We start from the raw sequence: 18,353 nt of genomic DNA, 5'->3' as shown, positions 1-18,353 counted from the left end.
TCCTAGGGGATGTGGTACATTTGGATAGCTCCCGAGGGGGAGTATTTCCCAAGGAGCCTACTGGCTTCTGGATGGCTTCTATATCTTCAGCTTACTCTACCTTCCACCAGAATGATCTAGATTCTTGGTGACATTTTAGACTCAAAAGGTTTCATCAGCAATACAGAGGTTTGTATTTTCTCTGGGCTCCTCTACCACATTTCGGAATTATGGCAGTAATTGACTTTGTTTGCTATTGTAATTAACTAAGCTATTGGGAATTTGGGGAATTTTGGTATTTATGTGCATTACTTACTGTACTACTGTTTTATAAACCTGTTACTTGGTGAAAATCATTTCCATTCACACTGTGAATCATAGCCAAGTTAAAAGGAAATGGATCTCATTTTTGGGTGAGAAACGTTGGTACTCTACCTCTCCTTGGCTGACACAGTGTGTCACTGATTTTAAGTTATATATTTTAAAAACATTTTAAATTATTGCTTTCCTTGTATGTGCAATACGGTATTTGAGTTTTCTATTTGAGGGAGGGAGGGAGGGAGGGAGGGAAACATGAAGAGAAAGAGATGGAGGGAGAGGGAGAGGGAGAGGGAGAGAGGGGGAGAGAGAGCGAGAGCTGCAAAGACCTACATGAAGTGATGGAGAAGGAAATAAGCAGAACTAGGAGAACATTTTACACAGTAACTGAAATATTGTGGAATGCTCAAATATGAAAGACTTAGCTACTAAGCAATACAATAATCCAGGATAATTCTGAGGGACTTATAAAAAGAATACTATCCTCCTCCAGAGAAAGAACTGTTGAAATAGGAATGTAGCTGAAACATATGATTTATCACTTGTTTCTTTGGGTATATGTTTAGGAGGTTTGGCTTTATAAGATTATTTATTAACTTATAAAAATGAAAAATATGGAAATATTTTGTGCAATAATACAAATATAACCCAGATTAAATTGCTTGTCAGCTCCAGGAAGGGTTGGGGGTGAAGAAGGGAAGGAGATAATATGGAACATATAACTTTGGAAAACATGTGGAAATTTGTTATTAAATTTTTTAAGATATTTAAATAAAAACAAATACTTTACTGATTGGCTAAGTAATTTATGATTTCTTTAGTATAGAGAGCCTCCCGGGGGAATTAATTAATGCAGATAAAACATAACTTTACCACATATAATCTTAGAGAGTTGTCTACAAAACTTAGAAGCTAAGTGATTTCTCTAGGATCACACTGCCAGTTAGTTATCAGAGGCAGGACTTGAAACAAGATCATACTAACATTAAGGATGGCTTCTTTATACATTTCACCATGTTTCCTCTCATGGTCTTTCAACAAACAACATGGTAAAGATATAAAGATATAAAGATATAAAGACTCATTTCTTATTTTTCCTAAAATTCAAATTTTTTAAGACATTTATCACTATCTATTGAAGGAAAAAATTTATCCTAGACTTGCTCAGCAGATATTCAGACATAAAGTATTATTTCTCTATACAACTCAGAGAGGGTAACCATAACACAATGATAGATAAAAGGACTACTAATACAACTGAATTTCTAAGCCATTCAAATTAATTCCAAGGAGGAAAAAAAATATTCAGATACAGTAGACTTGCATGTAAAGTAAGTTATCTAATCAATCAGATATGTATGCTTCTGAAATTACTAAGTTATAAAACATACTAATAATACATTCCAAATTTTTTATACATACCTTCCCTTGCTCCATTGAACAATCAACGCATCCTACTTGAATGTTCCCATGCTTAGCTCCTGGGATTATCTGCAACCTTTCAAAGTTACTTCCCAGTATTACAACATCACATCCAGAAGCATAAGCCTTTAAAAAACAAAACACAATTACAAAAAAAGAAGTCATATATTACTAAACAAAAGAGAACTGTAAATTATAACAGCTTTTAAGTTTCCCCTTACACTTAGCAAATTGACAAAATGAGAAAAGCTGGAAAAGTCAATGCTGGATAGGTTATGGAAAGACAAGCCCATTAATACATGGTTGGTAAGGCCATATATGAACTGACCCAACCATTCTGGAAAGCAATTTAGAATTATGATAAGCCGTTACTTTTTGTTAGGATATCTGGGTCGGAGGTCATACAGGGTTCCATGGGTGGAAGGGGAGCAGAGAAACATGAAAGGGTGAAAAGGACTGACACAACACTAGCAGGCTTCTCACAGTCTGTATTCCATCAGGCTTCAGGCTACTACTTGCTCTCACAGGTTTCTGCTGTTCTGTCTTTCAGCCAGAAGCAATGTGTATATTTATCTACTCTCTACCAAGGTAGCTCAAGGGAAGCAAACGGTCAACAAACATAGTTTTGACTAGAACCTGACCTCCGGAGCCAGGGAGGAGATTTCTCTCTGCTTTCACATCATGATACTCAAGGTTACTCTTCCTTGCAGCTGCGCCCTTTTCATGACCCTTTTACAGGAATGTCAGGAGAAGGGAAAGGAGTTAGGGGGATTTAGCCCCTTGTTCCCCACAGTCCCCCACAATAAGCAAAATGACTGAGATGTCATACTTTTTGTTCCAAAGAGCCTATTGCTATGTATATGTCAAAAAAGTTAATGATAAAAAAATGCCCCACAGACACTAAAATATTTATAGAAGCATTTTTTGTTTGAACTTTCAGCAAAGACCTAGAAACAACTGGATGATAGTAAATCAAACAGAGGTACATATTTAAATGTTGGAGGTAACAGAGATTTACTGAGTAGGAAGAAGGGCGATATCTTAACGACTTATAATTTAAGAAAATCCCTTTGGCCACCGATAACCCCAAAATGAAGATAATATATGATTTACTATGTGAAGATTATATTCATATTCTCCAGCACTGCCACATTAACATTTTTAAAATTACCTTGTACACTTTGCTAATATCAATTAACAAAGATTTCCACATGAAAAAAAAAAACAGAAAGGAAATTGTAGTATAAAAGCACAAATTTCTATACAAATAGCTTACCTTTTTCAAAAAATAATAAATTAAACATGTTAGTTTTAAAGCTGCCCTACTTGTTAGTAACTCTCTAGCACAGCAGTTCTCAACCTCTCAATTTGTAGCAATGAGAATCCATAACGCATATCAGGTATTTACATTCTGAATCATAACTGTAGCAAAATTACAGTTTTGAAGTAGCCACCAAAATAATTTTTTGGTTTGGGGTCACTGCAACCTGAGGAAGTGTATTGCAGGGTCATGGCATTAGAAAGGTTGAGAACCACAGCTCTAGCACAACCTTTTATTCTCCCCTGTGTTTAAATTCTTCAATGACCCTTCTTTTTCTACATCACCATCACTTAACTCCTCTTCCCCACCCTTCTTCGTTTTTTTTAAAACCTTTGTGACAGATAAACAAAACATACCTACACACCATGTTCAAAAACGTATCTCACAACAACACAGAAGTTAGGCATTAAATTTTATTATTAGTTCTCTGTACTTGTGGTTGGTCACTATATTGATCAGGGAGGACTTGAGTCTTTCCAATTTATTTGTTCTTATTATGTTACTGTATAAATTATTCTCCTAGATCTTCTGCTTAGCATAAATTCATACAAATCTTCTCATATTTCTCTAAATCCATCCTTTCATCTCCTATTGCCAATAATATTCCACTACTTTATATGTCATAACTTGTCGTCATTCTCCAAATGATAGACATAATTTTCCTGTTCTTTGCTATTACAAAACACACTGCTAAAAATGTTTTTATATCTATGACTTCTTCCCTCTTTGCCTTTGATATCTTTGGAATAGAAGTAGTGGTATTAATGTGTTAAAAAGGATTAGTGACTTGCTGAGCTTTTATAATACAAATGGAACAATTAGAAAATAGCTGCTAAAATAACATCTTTTATAGGTAGAGATTAACTATCCCAAAAGATTGTCATGAAATGTGCTAGAGTACAAAGATGGCCAGTTCAGAAGATCTTGGTTCAAAGTCTACCTTATATTTCTGACCTATGTGACCTTTAGTAATTTCTCTTCTCATGCCTCAGCTAAGTCTTCATTTGTAAAATGAGAGGGATCGTGGTCTTTAAGGTCCCTTCAAAACTTGTTTTTTCTAATAGCTTGATAACAAATTCAAAATAATTAGTTTCTTTTGTAATCTTGAGTATTTTATAAACATTAAAAACATTGAGAAGGGGTCTATCAGTGTCAGACTGTCAAGTGTTCATGACAGAAAAAAATCCTTACGTGAACAGGTGGATAGGTCGACAGAAAGGCAGATAAAGCTGCTCTTAAGGTATATGAGTTTACGAAGCTATTTACTATTTAAGAGAATAGTCAGAAATATTCATTGCAATAATCATGTATGTTTATTAAATAAACCTTTGTTATAAAAAACCCACTTTAAAATAAATTAAGCTAATTAAAACACAATCAGGGTCTCCTGCTGGAACAAATAAAAAAAACTTCAAAGAATTAGATGAGCCACTTAATGTGATCTTCAGCTCCCATGCATTCAGGCTAAGAATACATTATTTTTCCCAATAGAAGAAGCAATGAATTACATCTAAAAGAGGGCCAGGAATGGAGACAGGAGATCTTGGGTGACAGCTACTGACTTCAAATCTCAGGTGTTCCAAGAAAATTGTAGATGAATCAAGAAATATTTTCTAGCATACATTATGTGACTTTCCTGAGCAGAATGTTAGAAATGGGCATTTCAATCAAATATAATATGATCTACTTTGTCAACATTCTTTCATTAAGAATAAGAATCTCAAAAGTGAACGATAGTTGACAACAAACCAATGCTTAACAGGGGAAAGATCACTAGACTTGGAACCAGAAAAAATGTGCCTATGATGTGTCGAGGTGTCTGGAGTGTTCAAGGAGTACTAGCACCCCTGGTGTGAGAGTTTGCCGACTCCTGTGCAGGGCTGGTCATCCAACTTTGGTGTCCACTTTTCATCCAACTCTCGTCTGTGGGTCCAAGAAGTATCAGTAGTATCAGTGGCCACACAGCAGTAAGATCGTCTTGGCAATCGGCAGGCTAACCAGGTTGATGATAACTGACAGGCCTCAAACTCACCAATGAGTTAGGGGACAAACTACTCCAAACACGTGAACATTGACCTTCCCAAATGGAATGGATAGGTGAGAACAATTAGTTGCAATGGCTATGAAGGAGGCAAAAAAAAAAAGAAGTTGTTTTACTTCTTTGAACCTTAATTTCATCATATGTAAAATGGGGAGAGTGAATATATCACTCTTGGCCTAGTACCTACAGGGTGATCCACTAACAATTGTCAGGCTCAGGAAACACGTCACAGAAAGTGGCACTTGTGCTATGACTTGAGGCAACACAAGGAGATTAGGAAAGAGTATAATCCAGATTGGGAGATATTAGTGAGGATACATAGGTGAGGGAAGGAATATCTGATTCAGGACACAGGTACTAGTCCAATTTACTTGGTGTTCATGAAGGAGAATAAAATGAGATTTGAAAGGCAAATAGTCACTATATATATATATTTTAAACCCTTACCTTCTGTCTTGGAGCCAATACTGAGTATTGGCTCCAAGGCAGAAGAGTGGTAAGGGCTAGGCAATGGGGGTCAAGTGACTTGCCCAGGGTCACACAGCTGGGAAGTGTCTGAGGCCACATTTGAACCCAGGACCTGCCGTCTCTAGGCCTGGCTTTCAATCCACTGAGCTACCCAGCTGCCCCCAGGCACTATATTTACATAAAGTTTATAATCATTCTGACTCCTTGGATTTGTTTGAGATACCCATAAAGTAATAGGATGAATTCCTATAGGAGAAAAATTAGACTGTCTTTTGCTTCCTTTTGTGTAATTAGAATTTGGTACCCCAGGACTTCATTTCCCAGAATCCCACTCTCATTCTTACTTTACATCCTTAAGGTTTTGGAGATAGGGTTTCTGTAACCACACCCCTCCTTGCTCTCTTCTCCCACTTTTGTGGTCTGGTAAACTGCTCTTTACTCAGGCTTTATCTATTTCCTCTACTTCAAGTTGTTATTAATAAATTTTATAAAATATAACTTGGAGTTACTGGATATTAATTTTAATCTTACACTTTTTTTGTATGCTAGACAGTCTGACTTTTTTTGTATCTGATATATTAACACAGTGCCTGGCACATAAACAAAGGCTTTTAATAAATGCTGACTGGTGTTAAAAATGCTTTAATAAATGTTTAATAGGGCTCTGGGTGCAGCTGATGCAACAGCAAAGCCTTCTGGAGCTCTCAGCCAGAGAGTAGGGTGGTCAGACAACTGCTCTGAAAAACATTACAGGGATCCCTTTCCTGGTTCTGGGTGCAAGGGAGCATTAGATTCTGGAGGAAGAGCACTAGTACATACAACCACTGGAGGCCATCGGGGGATGCTAGTCACAGTTCCAAGGTGGAAAAGTGATTGCGGTTACTCCCACTTGCGAGTAGATTTGGAGAGTATTAAACACACTTCTTACATTCTACCATCTTAAAAGAACTGAAAGCAGATAGATTCCCAGAGCCAGCTCTGAAGGCAGCTGCACAAAGAACCTAAAGCTTGGAACAGTGCTCTTTTCAACTCAGATACAGAGCCCAATTCTTTTTTTTTTTTAAACCTTCACCTTCCATCTTGGAATCAATACTGTGTATTGGTTCCAAGGCAGAAGAATGGCAAGGGCTAGGCAATGGGGGTTAAGTGACTTGCCCAGGGTCACACAGCTGGGAAGGGTCTGAGGCTAGATTTGAACCTAGGACCTCCCATCTCTAGGCCTGGTTCTCAATCCAATGAGCTACCCAGCTGCCCCCTAGAGCCCAACACTTAACAGTTTTTTAAACTAAAAGAAAAGAAAAAGATTGGAAAATGAGCAAACAGCAAAATACATTCAATATGGAAATTTATTTTGGGGACAGGGAAAACCAAAACACAAACTCAGAAGACAACAAAGTCAATAATGCTGCATCTAAACCTCCAAGAAAAATATTAATTGCTCTCAAGCTCAAAAAGAATTAATGGAGGAGCTCAAAACTATTTTAAAAATCAAGTAAGAGAGATAAAAGAAAAACTGGGAAATGAAATGATTGATATAGGAAAATAATGAAAAAAAGTAAAACAAAAAACAAAAAAAACATGCCTGAACAATTAGAATTAGGTAACTGAGGGGGCAGCTGGGTGGCTCAGTGGATTGAGAGCCAGGTCTAGAGAAAGGAGGTCCTGGGTTCAAATCTGGCCTCAGACACTTCCCAGCTGGGTGACCCTGGGCAAGTCACTTGACCCCCATGGCCTAGTCCTTACCACTCTTCTGCCTTGGAGTCAATACACAATATTGACTCCAAGACAGAAGGTAAGGGTTTAAAAAAGAATTAGGTAACTGAAAGTTAATGACTCCATGAGATATCAAGAAATAATCAAAGTCAGGGGGCAGCTGGGTAGCTCAGTGGATTAAGAGCCAGCCCTAGAGAAGGGAGGTCCTAGGTTCAAATCTGGCCTCAGACACTTCCCAGCTGGGTGACCCTGGGCAAGTCACTTGACCCCCATTGCCTAGCCCTTACCACTCTTCTGCCTTGGAGCCAATACTCAGTATTGACTCCAAGACAGAAGGTAAGGGTTAAAAAAAAAAAACAATCAAAGTCAAAAGAATGAAGAAAAAAGAAAATATGAAATATCACATTGGAAAAAAACTGACTTGGAAAATAAATTCAAGATAGTCTAAGAATCACTGGGTTACCTGAAAGCCATGATTAAAAAAAAAAAAACTTAAATATTAACTTTCAATAAATCATCAAGGAAACTGCCCTGATATTCTAGAACCAATAAATTAAAATAATCTCCTAATTGCCTACTGAAAGAGCCTTCTAAAGGATAACTCCCAGGAATATTATACACAAATTCCATAACTCTCAGGTCAAGGAGAATATGTTGCAAGCAGTCAAAAAGAAATAATTCAACTATCATGAAGTAAGGATAATACCAGATATAACAGCTTCTATGTTAAAGGATCATAAGGCCTGGAATAGGATATTCCAGAGGGCAAAAGCACTAGGACTTCAACCAAGAATCACTTATCCAGCAACACTTGAGCATAATCCTTCAGAGAATAAATAGATATTCAACAAAATAGAGGACTTTCAAACATTCCTGAAAAAACAACCTGAGCTGAATGGAAAATTCTGACTCTCAAATATAAGATTCAAGAGAAGCATAAAATGGTAAACCACAAAAGAGAAATCAAAAAACATTCAGTAAGGTCAAACTATGTACAACCCTACATGGGGAAATGATTCTTGTAACTCCAAAGAATTTTATCATTATTAGGGCAGTTAAGAAAACATAGACTGCTGGGTTTATACTCCAAAGAGACAAGAAGGAAAAATACTTGTACAAAAATATTTATAGCTGCATTCTTTGTGGTGGCAAAAAATTGGAAAATGAAGAAGGGGTATCCACTGATGAGGGAATGGGTGAACAAATTGTAGTATCTGATGGTTATGGAATACAATTGTGCTGAAAGGAATGATGAACTGGAGGATTTCTATGTGAACTGGAACGACCTCCAGGAATTGATGCAGAGTGAGAGGAGCAGAACCAGGAAAACATTGTACACAGAAACAGAAACACTGTGGCAAAATGAAATGAAACAGACTTTTCTACTAGTAGTAATGCAGTGACCTAGGACAACACTGAAGAATTTATGAGAAAGAATGCTATCCATATCCAGAGAAAGAACTGTGGGAGTAGAAATGCAGAAGGAAAACATATGATCAATCACATGGTTCAATGTGGATATGACTGGGGTTTTGGCATTAAAAGATCATTCTATTACAAATATGAAAAATATGGATATAAGTTTTGTACAATGGCACATGTATAATCTGATGGAATTGTTTGTCAGCTCACAGAGAGGGGAAGGAAGAGGAGTGGGAAAAATCATGAATCATTTAACCATGGAAAAATATTCTAAATAAATAAATTTTTAAAAAAGACATAGACAGAGGGCAAGGATGTAAGTTGAATATGATGGGATGATATGAAAAAAAAAATAAAATTAAGGCATCAGAAACAAGAATGCATTGGCAGGAGTAGAAAAGCTAAAATAGAATGGGGTAAATTATCTCACATAAAAAAAGGCATGACAGAGCTTTTACAGTGGTGGGGAAGATGGGGGAGGTGAAAATGGGAGTATGTGAATCTTACTCTCACCAGAATTGGCTCAACAAGGGAAGAATATACACAATCAGTTGGGTATAGAAATCTATCTTATCATACAAGATAGTAGGAGCCAAGGAAAGAGGATAAGAGAATGGGGGCTGGGACTTACAGAAAAGAGGGCAAACTGGGGGAAATGGTCAGAAGCTAAATAGGGGGAAATAGAATGGAGAGTAATACATATAATAATCAAAATGGTGCAATTTTTTTGTGCACGTCTAAAACAGTCCTCCTTTCTTGAATACATAGAGAAATGAGTCAAATATGTAAGAATACAAATCATTCCCCAATTGATAGAGTCAAGATACGACCAGGCCGTTCTCAGATAAAGTAATTAAAGCTCTTAATGATCATACAAAAAATGCAAATTAAAACAATCTTGAGGTATCACACCTCAGATTGGTTATTATGACAGAAAGGGAAAATGACAAAGACAAAATATGGACGGATTGCAGGGGGAAAATGAGACACTAATACACTCTGTGGGAAATTGTGAAATGACCCTATTTGGGATTTTCTTAGCAAAAATACTGAAATGGTTTGCTATTTCCTTCCCCAGCTCATTTTATAGATGAGTAAACTGAGGCAAACACAGTTAAGTGACTTGTCCAAACACAAAGCCAAGAAGTGACTGAGTCTGAATTTGAACTCAGATCTCCCTGATTCCAAACCTGCACCACCTAAGTGGAACCTCACTCCTACTTAATATTAACTTTTAATATTTTTAGTTGAATCCCTAAAAATTCTATTTAGATGTCTTAGTGTAGTATGGAGGTGCCCCTGAGTTCTCAAAAAGTTCCCAAAGTGTAAACTCTGGCATGTTCTACCATGCTGAAAAGTGTGGTCCTAGAGACATATCAAGACTGTTTTGTGAGGAACAATCTAGTCAATGAGATTACATTAACAATAGGATAGCTGTTGATGTGTAGCACTCCTGGTCACTTGTTGGTTACAAGTGCTTCCACTGCTGCATTAATGTCAAATAATTAGCGAAAAAGGGGCATAGGGAGTGTTAAAAATCATACTGCTTATAAACTTTAATTTGGTTACTGGTATTCTAAATGTAAAATTCTGATCCAATATACAAGTGTACATATTGTTGAAGCTGAATCATATCAATTTTTATATTCTTGCTAGCAAAAAACGAAACCAGGCCAAAGGCTATCTCAGCTGAATGGAAAGGATGGCTAACAGGTACTCTTAAAGAGCCCCCTCCCCCTGAAGAAGGGGAGAAAAAAAGAAAATGGCTTGAGTAGGTTTTATCATTTGCTCAAGTCAACAAGAAAAACTATGGAGAAAAGAATTGGAGCTCAAGTAACAACATTGGGTGCTGAGGATAAAGTGATAGTGAAATTCTACAAAGAACTTGATAAGCTCCTTCAAATTAAATCAACATAAACTCTGATACTTGATGACTTAAACAATTGTTTAACAAAAGGGCCTTGCTATTCTCAGGTGTGCCTCTGATCTTGAAATGTGCTTTCTCCTAAGGTTCAAGGAGACACAAATGGGAAGTGTGTTAATAGAAAGTAATTGATATGCCAAAATAAAATACATCAATGCAAATAATTTTTAATCCACAACATGCCCTGGCTCAAAATTGTTTCTCACCTGATATGAAGAGCATTCTACTGCCTTGGTGATCAAATTAGCTTTGAAAAGGTTGAATGAAAATAACTCCCAAAGGAAGAAAATGATGAATGTGAATGATAATAAGGTATATCTTCAGGCATAATCTCTTTCCTGGAACCCTGTTTAACATTACCAATTGCCAACTGTACATTTTTACCTTGATGTCCCATCTGTATCTCCAACTCAATGTGTCTAAAATGAAATTCATGTTTCCTCCAAAATCCATCTCTCTTCCAATCTTTCCTATTTATTTGAAAGTATCCTTCTAGTCCCTAGGATTTTCAATCTTGAAACCAACCTTGACTCTACCATCTCCTTCACTCCTCAAATCCAATCAGTTGAAAGACTTCTCAACCCTTTTTCTACATTGATTCTCTTATTCCTCCCACTTTCCAGTTCAAATTCCAACTCCATGAGTCATTTCTTCATTTAACTCTTAACTTCTATTTTAGTATCAATTCTAAGACAGAAGACAAGAGCTAGGCAATGAGGGTTAAATGACTTGTCCAGGTTGTTTGAGGCCATATTTGAATCTAGGTCCTCCCAATTCCAGGTCTGGTGCTCAATCCACTATGCTCCTACCTAGCTTGCCCCTCATAAGGTCTTCCTTGATCTAAATTGCTAACACTCTATCCCTCTTGAAATTACATTGTATTTCTATGTATCTGTTTATATGAGATACAACTTCCCACCCCAAATAATCTAGAAGAGTAGAGATCTTGAGATCTTGTGGTTGATGCTTAATAAGTTTGTCCAATTGAAATGAATCGTTTCATGTTCTGAAACACCGAAGTCACCTTCAAAACTACACATGGCTCAGTCAACTGCCCATAAATATCTTTTGCATTTTCAATTATAATTAGGTCAGAACATGAATCAGTTTATATGCAGGTGTGAAATTTAGCCAGGTATATATAAATCAAATTATCCTCAAAAGGAGCTAACCTAGAGGCCTTTTGATCTGGTCTGCACATCTTTGAAGAGATACCAAAAGGACATAAGAAATAAAAGATGAAAGACCACTTTATCTAGTATGGTTAAGTCTACCCAAATAGCAATGGAAGAACTTCCATGTTTGAAAATATTACAGAAAAATTATCTCTTGTTTATGCTTTCTCTGGCATAAATAAGTTTGACTGTTGAGATTTGCAGAACAAAGGAGATATTATTAAGTAGGTATTATTAAATCTAGAAAACTATACTACCATACTATATTCAAGAAACACAGCAAAAGAAAAATGCAATAACATTATTCTCAACATGCTGCCAACTCTGAAGACTCGGTGGCCTGAGGATGGACTTTTTGTTTTAAGATAATATGCCTATGAAAATGCTACTTAAACTTTAGTGTTCCTGACATTCAAATAGGATCAAAATGACATTTTTATTTCCATCTTCCTGTAAGTGAAACTCAACAATTAGAAAGAACTATCCTCATACATAGTAGATTTTTCTCCCCTTCCCTACTAGAAGTCCTAAAAGGCGAAAACTAACTTGTTGGAGATGTAGTAAGTGATTCTTGGTCAGGTCAGGTATGAGTTGACCTAGATGACCTTCAATCACTTCCAAACATGAGATTCTTTAGTTCCTGCAATAGAGGTCCATGGTTTTGTTTAAAGAATGAGTAATGGGTGGGGTCAGAGCAGCAAATGAGTGAGATGACAACCAATCCCAAATTTAGTGCCAAGATTAGAAAGAGACAATGGAGGAAACAGGACCAAGAAAAAGGTTATAATAGGCATCCTATAAGGATCACCACAGCCTGAGCCAAGAATCTAGAAAATTAATTACAATTTGGCAACGTAAAGACACTACTGTGCATACTAAAATACCTGTTTTAAAATGATACTGTGGCCTCCAATGAACTTTTGAGAATTAGTCATAGATCACTAAAATTTCGTAGTATAAATTTGACACCAAAGCCTGAAGAGATTCTGAATGCCTTCTTGGAGAAAATGTTTTCAAACAACAACCTAATTATCACTAGAAAAGGTATTGGAAAACCAGTCTTCCTGTATCTTTCCCTACATTAATATTTCTCAGATAATGTTTTTTCTATAAGGAGACATTTGATAATTACTGAACCTAAGGCAACAGTTTCCCTGTTTAAAATCTAAGAATACATGTAGAATCTATAGACTCCTAATATGTCTATTTAAGTCCAAACTTATCTCTTAAAGGGGAAAGTAACTCCTGCTTCTTGAAACAAAGTATCTGGCCAACTCAACAAGTAAGTGCACAATTATGATATTACTCTATATTTAGTACACCAGGGGCAGACAATAATCACAGAAAAATCAAAGACAGATAAGCACAGTTCTTCTGAAATTATAACATGGAAGCAAAAGCAATGCTACATTCTGCTTTACTTTGTTCCATATATTTATGGAAAAAATAATAGTTTTAATTAGTCAATTCAGTCATGTCAAAAAGTCATCAATGGAATTTTCCTACTTCTAGGAAAACACTTGCCACACTGCCTTTTGCTCTAAAACACATTACTAAAACATTTTCCGAAAATTAAAATGATACATCTTATCGAGACATTTCACTGTTATGACATCCTCTAGATCCATACTCCTTATCAGTGAGATAAAATTAACATAAGGTCCTGTGGCCACTTTATGTGAATTTCATAACCTTTAAATTTTCTGTATCAATTTATATTAATTCATACTGTATCAAGTATTGTATTTAAGTAAATAAAGTACACCTGTTTAACATTTGTCTCACTCGAGGGAAACTACAAGGAAGTTTCTCTTTATTTCCAAGGAAATCTCAGTTCTTACATTTCATTACTTTTCCTGAATTATACACTACTTTTACAAGAATCTACACAAATATTTAAAGGGCTTTCTCTCCACTGAGCTATTTTTTATCATGTATTTTACACTGGAATTTCTTGTTAACTGAAAAACAATTATCTATTGTTTTTGAGACACCCACTCTTTAAATTAAAACAGGCATATGACTTTACGAGTAACAACAACCCCCAAAAGAACGAAAAGAATTGCTGTAATTTATAAAACTAACAGTTTTGGAAGACTTCATTTACTCCCAAATCTCTGTATTTTCATTTGACCATCTCCCTATCCCCCAGCCCCCTTTCGGCTCAGTAACCATTCCCGCTTCAGATTTCAGGCTTGCTCCAATATCCATGAGATTAATCATTCCATTTCCTTCTCTCCTTTCTAACTCGTTCCCGCCCAACCCACCTGTCACAAGCCCCAATTCCTCGGCCCGCAGCTTCAGTTCTCACCCGTCTTCCTCTGGTTGCTTTGGGAGGCATCCCCGGGGCTGTCATCACAGAGCGGACCGAGGTCGGAAGACCCAAGCACCAGGGCCGCGGGAAGGCCAGGCAGCCGCCGCCGTGGCTGAGCGGGTAGGGCCGGGAGAGTCACTTACCGTGAAACGCTGGTCGCCGACGCTCCCCACGGAGAAGCAATGGTCCCCAGGGTTCACGGCCCCGGTCAGGACTTGGTGCAGGTTCATGTCGTCACTGCCCCCTCCAGCCGTTCTCTTCAGCCTTCACTCCCGCAGCTAGGGTCCGGGCATCGACGCCAGCCTCATGCCCGAGGCCGGTGGTGCAGGGTGGGTGGGGGGACGCTGGGAGACTGCGAGGGGGGTTAGGGGGGCGATGGCGGCTGCTCGTCTCAGGGGCTCGGGTGGCTCGGGACCTGCTTTGGCGGCGGAGGCGGCGGGCGCGCAGACCTGAAGCCGCTTCGCTGGGGCCCGCGGCTCATCCCGAGCCCCGCAGCACAGCACAGCGCAGGACAGGGGAGGGGAGAGGAAAAGCAGATGGGAGGGGAGAAGTGGAGAGTGAAGGGGAAGGGAAAGAAGGAGAGGAGGGGACTTGCAGGAAGGAGGGGCGGGGGCGGGGCGAGAGGGTGCAGCGCTCCTTTCGAGCGCACCTGTCACCTCCCGCACCAGACACCTCCGGGCAGCAGCGAGATCAGATCCGGAACTACCGCGCTGCAGCTCTTGGGTCGGGCACTGTCCCGGGAAACGAGCAGTCAGCAACTGAGGGCCAGGAAGCGGGGAGAGTGACTTCCTCTCCAGTGGCTGGACTTCGACTACAGTGGAATCTGGGTGGCGCAGTAAACCCAGTGTGTCTTTACACGCCTCTTCCCAGACCTGTCCCTTCCCGGCTCCGGTCCTCACCGCCCGTTCGCCCCGCCTCCCCAGGCCACGGTCGTCTTGTGTACGTCTCTCGCTCCCAGAAGAAATATCGCGAGGTTTCTCGCGTCTCAGGTTGTTAAAGGGACTTAAAGCCGTTGTCACCTTCGTATAAGTGAATAGGGGGGCGTGACTTCGCTGACTTCCTCCAGATTGACCAATCCCTATCTTGCTAGTTTAATCTCCGCCCACGGCAAAAGAAGAACGAATAGATGTGGTGCTAGTGGGCAGCCGCACTCTGAGATATATTGTTAAATCTCCTGGGGGAAAAAATGAATGGAGGGGGGTGGGGTTTGGTTATCTGATTATGGAAACATAAGTCAAAACTACATCTGGCTAAGAGACAGGCAAGTTGTATGGCTAAACCCGAATGAGAAAAAAAAAAGTTTATTGGAATCGGTGATTGACCTCGTCAAAGCTTCCTCGTTCACTACAAATCCCAGCATGCAGTCCTTCGTGGATGGAAAACGCTAGTGTCCTGAGTAAAAGTGACCCTTGGAAAGTAGTCCTGCAGCTAGATGCATCATAAGTGCCAAGTTTATATGAGAGTTTAAAATTAATGTGTTGCAAAAATAAGTAATTCAGATAAGCTTAGAGACTGGGCAAATATATTTGGGAGCTCTTTTCTCTCAAGATTTTTTCACACTCAACCCAAACTTCTTTAATTGGTGCCATAAAAATAGTGAACAAAACATTTATTAAGGGTCAGCTATATGCAAGGTACTGTGCTAGGTCACGGGGGTACAAAGACAAAAATAAAACTACTTGACCTCAGGGAGTTTGCATTCTTTGGTAGAGATAAGTACATAAATATGCAGAACCAAAGCTGTTCTGATTCATTTTTGGGAAGTATAGGAGATCAGACTTTATTGGAATTTAAGATTATTATGCTCCCACCTAAGGTTAGGACTAGGGAAAATTGCTTAAACAAATTTAGAAGTGTCTCATGTCCAACTATTGGATGACTATTTACTTCCTCTACCACAAATGAAATGCTTGAAACTAAAGATTCATAAGCCCACATTGAAAAATGCATGAAACATGAAACACTAAATTATAAAATAGAAATCTGATACTTAAAACATGGCACACTGTTAAATTACTGAATAGGCATTTTATTTTAATCTCTAATCTACTGTGTCTGTGCAATTTACTCAAGGAACCATCTTCTTGACTAAGACTTTCTTATTCCTTTATCTGTAGTATCTTCCAAGTGGTGATCATCTTCTCAGAATACTTGGAAGAATTATCTCATCCTGGGCAAACCATCACTAAAACTAGATAGAATTCTCTATTTCTCTTAATTCATTAAGTTCCTGCCAAAGTTAAGAATATCTATCTCAGAATCACTGTTTGGTAACCTGTGCTCTGAGAAAGAAAAACAAAGCAAAAAAAGAAATTATCCTTACTATCCACTCTCAGATCACTCCATGATAATAAAAGCACATGTCCTGTTCTCATAATTGCCTTAGAGAGCAGAGGAGAGAAAACAATCCCCTATACTCTCCTGCAAATCTTAAGGTGAGCTCAGAGTCACAATGTGTTTGACATACTGGAAGAGAGGGCAGTCACTCCTCTCAAAAATCTACTTGGCGGTCAAGTCCTGAAGGTACAGGAAAGGTAGTATTTGCAACTGGAGGAATCTAAAAAAGCTTCATGGAGAAAGTGGCATTTGAGCTGAAATGCCTAGTTGACCTAGGTTGAAGTGAGGAGAAAGTACATTCCAAGTATAGGGGATAGCCAGCACAAAGTCATGGAGACAGGAGATTGTGTATCAAGGATAGCAAGAGGGACATTTTTGACAGCATCATAACATGTGGGAAGGAGACAGAGAAAAATAGGCTAGGCTGGAACCAGGTTTTCAGGGGCTTTAAATGCCCTAAAGAAGAGTCTAAATTTGATCTTAGAGGCAATAGGAAACCATTGAATTCTCTGCAATAGGGTTATGTAATTTGACCTTTGGAAGCTATGTGTAGGATGGATTTGAGAGGAGGGAGAAAGGGTTGGGAGACCAATTAGGAGACTGTCCTAAGAATTCATATGAGAGATGATCAAGGACTGGGTTAGGGTGGCAACTGTGGTAACGTTTATCTCTTTTTTTTATCCCCAGAGCTTAATACTGGCACACAGTAGACACTTAAAATATGTTTATTGAACATTGAATGAATGGAGACAGGAAGAGATACTGTGCAGATAAACCTGACAAAAAGGTAACATTCAATGCATAGAATAAAGAAAAGTCAGTAGTGGAGGATAACTGCAAATTTTGGTGATTGGAAGGATGGTGGTAACCTCAGGAGAAATGGCAAAGTTTGAAAGTGGGATAGATTTGGGGAGAAATATTGTTTGGTTTTGGAAATGTCTAATTTGAGATGCCTACAGGTCAACCAACTTGAAGTATACAATAAGTAGTTGGAGCTGTTTAGGAAGGAGATTTATGCTAGTGTTGGGGGTTAAAATTACTGATGGGAGTTTGGTGAAAGTTGTTTGGTAAACCATTGACATTTATTCAGAGGAAAAAGGAGGTAGGAAATGAAAAATTTTCTTATAACTATGCCTAAATCCAAACCCTTTAGTAAATCTCTAAAAAACTCTAAATCTAAGGATCTTCTTGCCTGACAAAGCAGGCCTATCTCACCTCCTCTGTCTAACTAGGATTAAATTTGCTATCTATGTTACCTAAACTAAATCAATAACTCTATCTCCTCCAACCTCCTTAAACCATTATCTGAATCCAAATTGTAAATGGTGAATCTGCCTGTCACAGTGAAATAGACACCTCCAAACTCCTGCTCCCTCAGATTCCAGAGAAATGGAGTTCCTCTCTTAACTGACTCTTTTCTTTTATAGTTAGCCTCTTAAAGAGACAGAGAGCAAGAGCTGTCTGTTACTGCCTCTTAAAGAGACAGAGTGAGATTAAGTAACTCCTTGGAACATAGAAACTCTGCTTTTAATGAGACAGAGTGAAATTAAGAAAACTCCTTATAACAATATTTCCCCTGAGATCCTTTGGGAAGAGTCTTCTTCCCCAATGGATCTTACAAACTAAACTATCCTATATTCTAAATTAGAAACAGGGATGAGTAAAAAAAGAGAAAGGAAGAAAGCAAGGGGAAAAAAATCTTGCAACACGCAGTCTCATATTACATAAAATTACAAATAGTTAAAGTTACAGTATAACACAATTCTGACTATACAGAAACAAAAACCTGAAGATATTAATCTATATTCACCTATATTATAGTTACTATGTAAAAAACCTTGCAAGAACCTTTTCTATAAGAACATTATATACATTATATACATATAATATCCTCCTTGAGGTGGATTATACCCCTAAGG

The 18,353-nt window shown here is 38.2% G+C and overlaps 1 protein-coding gene across 5 annotated transcripts in view; it reads right to left on the bottom strand.

Moving 5' to 3' along the window:
- DMXL1 (Dmx like 1) overlaps positions 1 to 15,151 on the bottom strand; it is a 178,679-nt gene extending 163,528 nt beyond the window's left edge. For 2 of the 5 annotated variants that reach the window (XM_007497841.3, XM_007497843.3), the window contains exons 1-2: positions 14,241 to 15,151; positions 1,720 to 1,845 (exon numbers count right to left, since the gene is read on the bottom strand). In XM_007497841.3, the coding sequence (XP_007497903.2) occupies positions 1,720 to 1,845; positions 14,241 to 14,327 (213 nt within the window). In that variant the 5' untranslated portion in view covers positions 14,328 to 15,151. The remainder of the gene's footprint in view (positions 1 to 1,719; positions 1,846 to 14,240) is intronic. The other 3 variants (XM_056803948.1, XM_001378346.4, XM_007497842.3) reach the window with 3 other exon arrangements.
- Between the last annotated feature and the right edge of the window lie 3,202 nt (positions 15,152 to 18,353).

The sequence above is a fragment of the Monodelphis domestica genome, chromosome 7 (assembly GCF_027887165.1).
Source record: "Monodelphis domestica isolate mMonDom1 chromosome 7, mMonDom1.pri, whole genome shotgun sequence".
NCBI lineage: Eukaryota > Metazoa > Chordata > Mammalia > Didelphimorphia > Didelphidae > Monodelphis > Monodelphis domestica.
The sequence above is the reverse complement of the archived record's forward strand: the minus strand, read 5'-3'. Positions and strand labels throughout refer to the sequence as shown.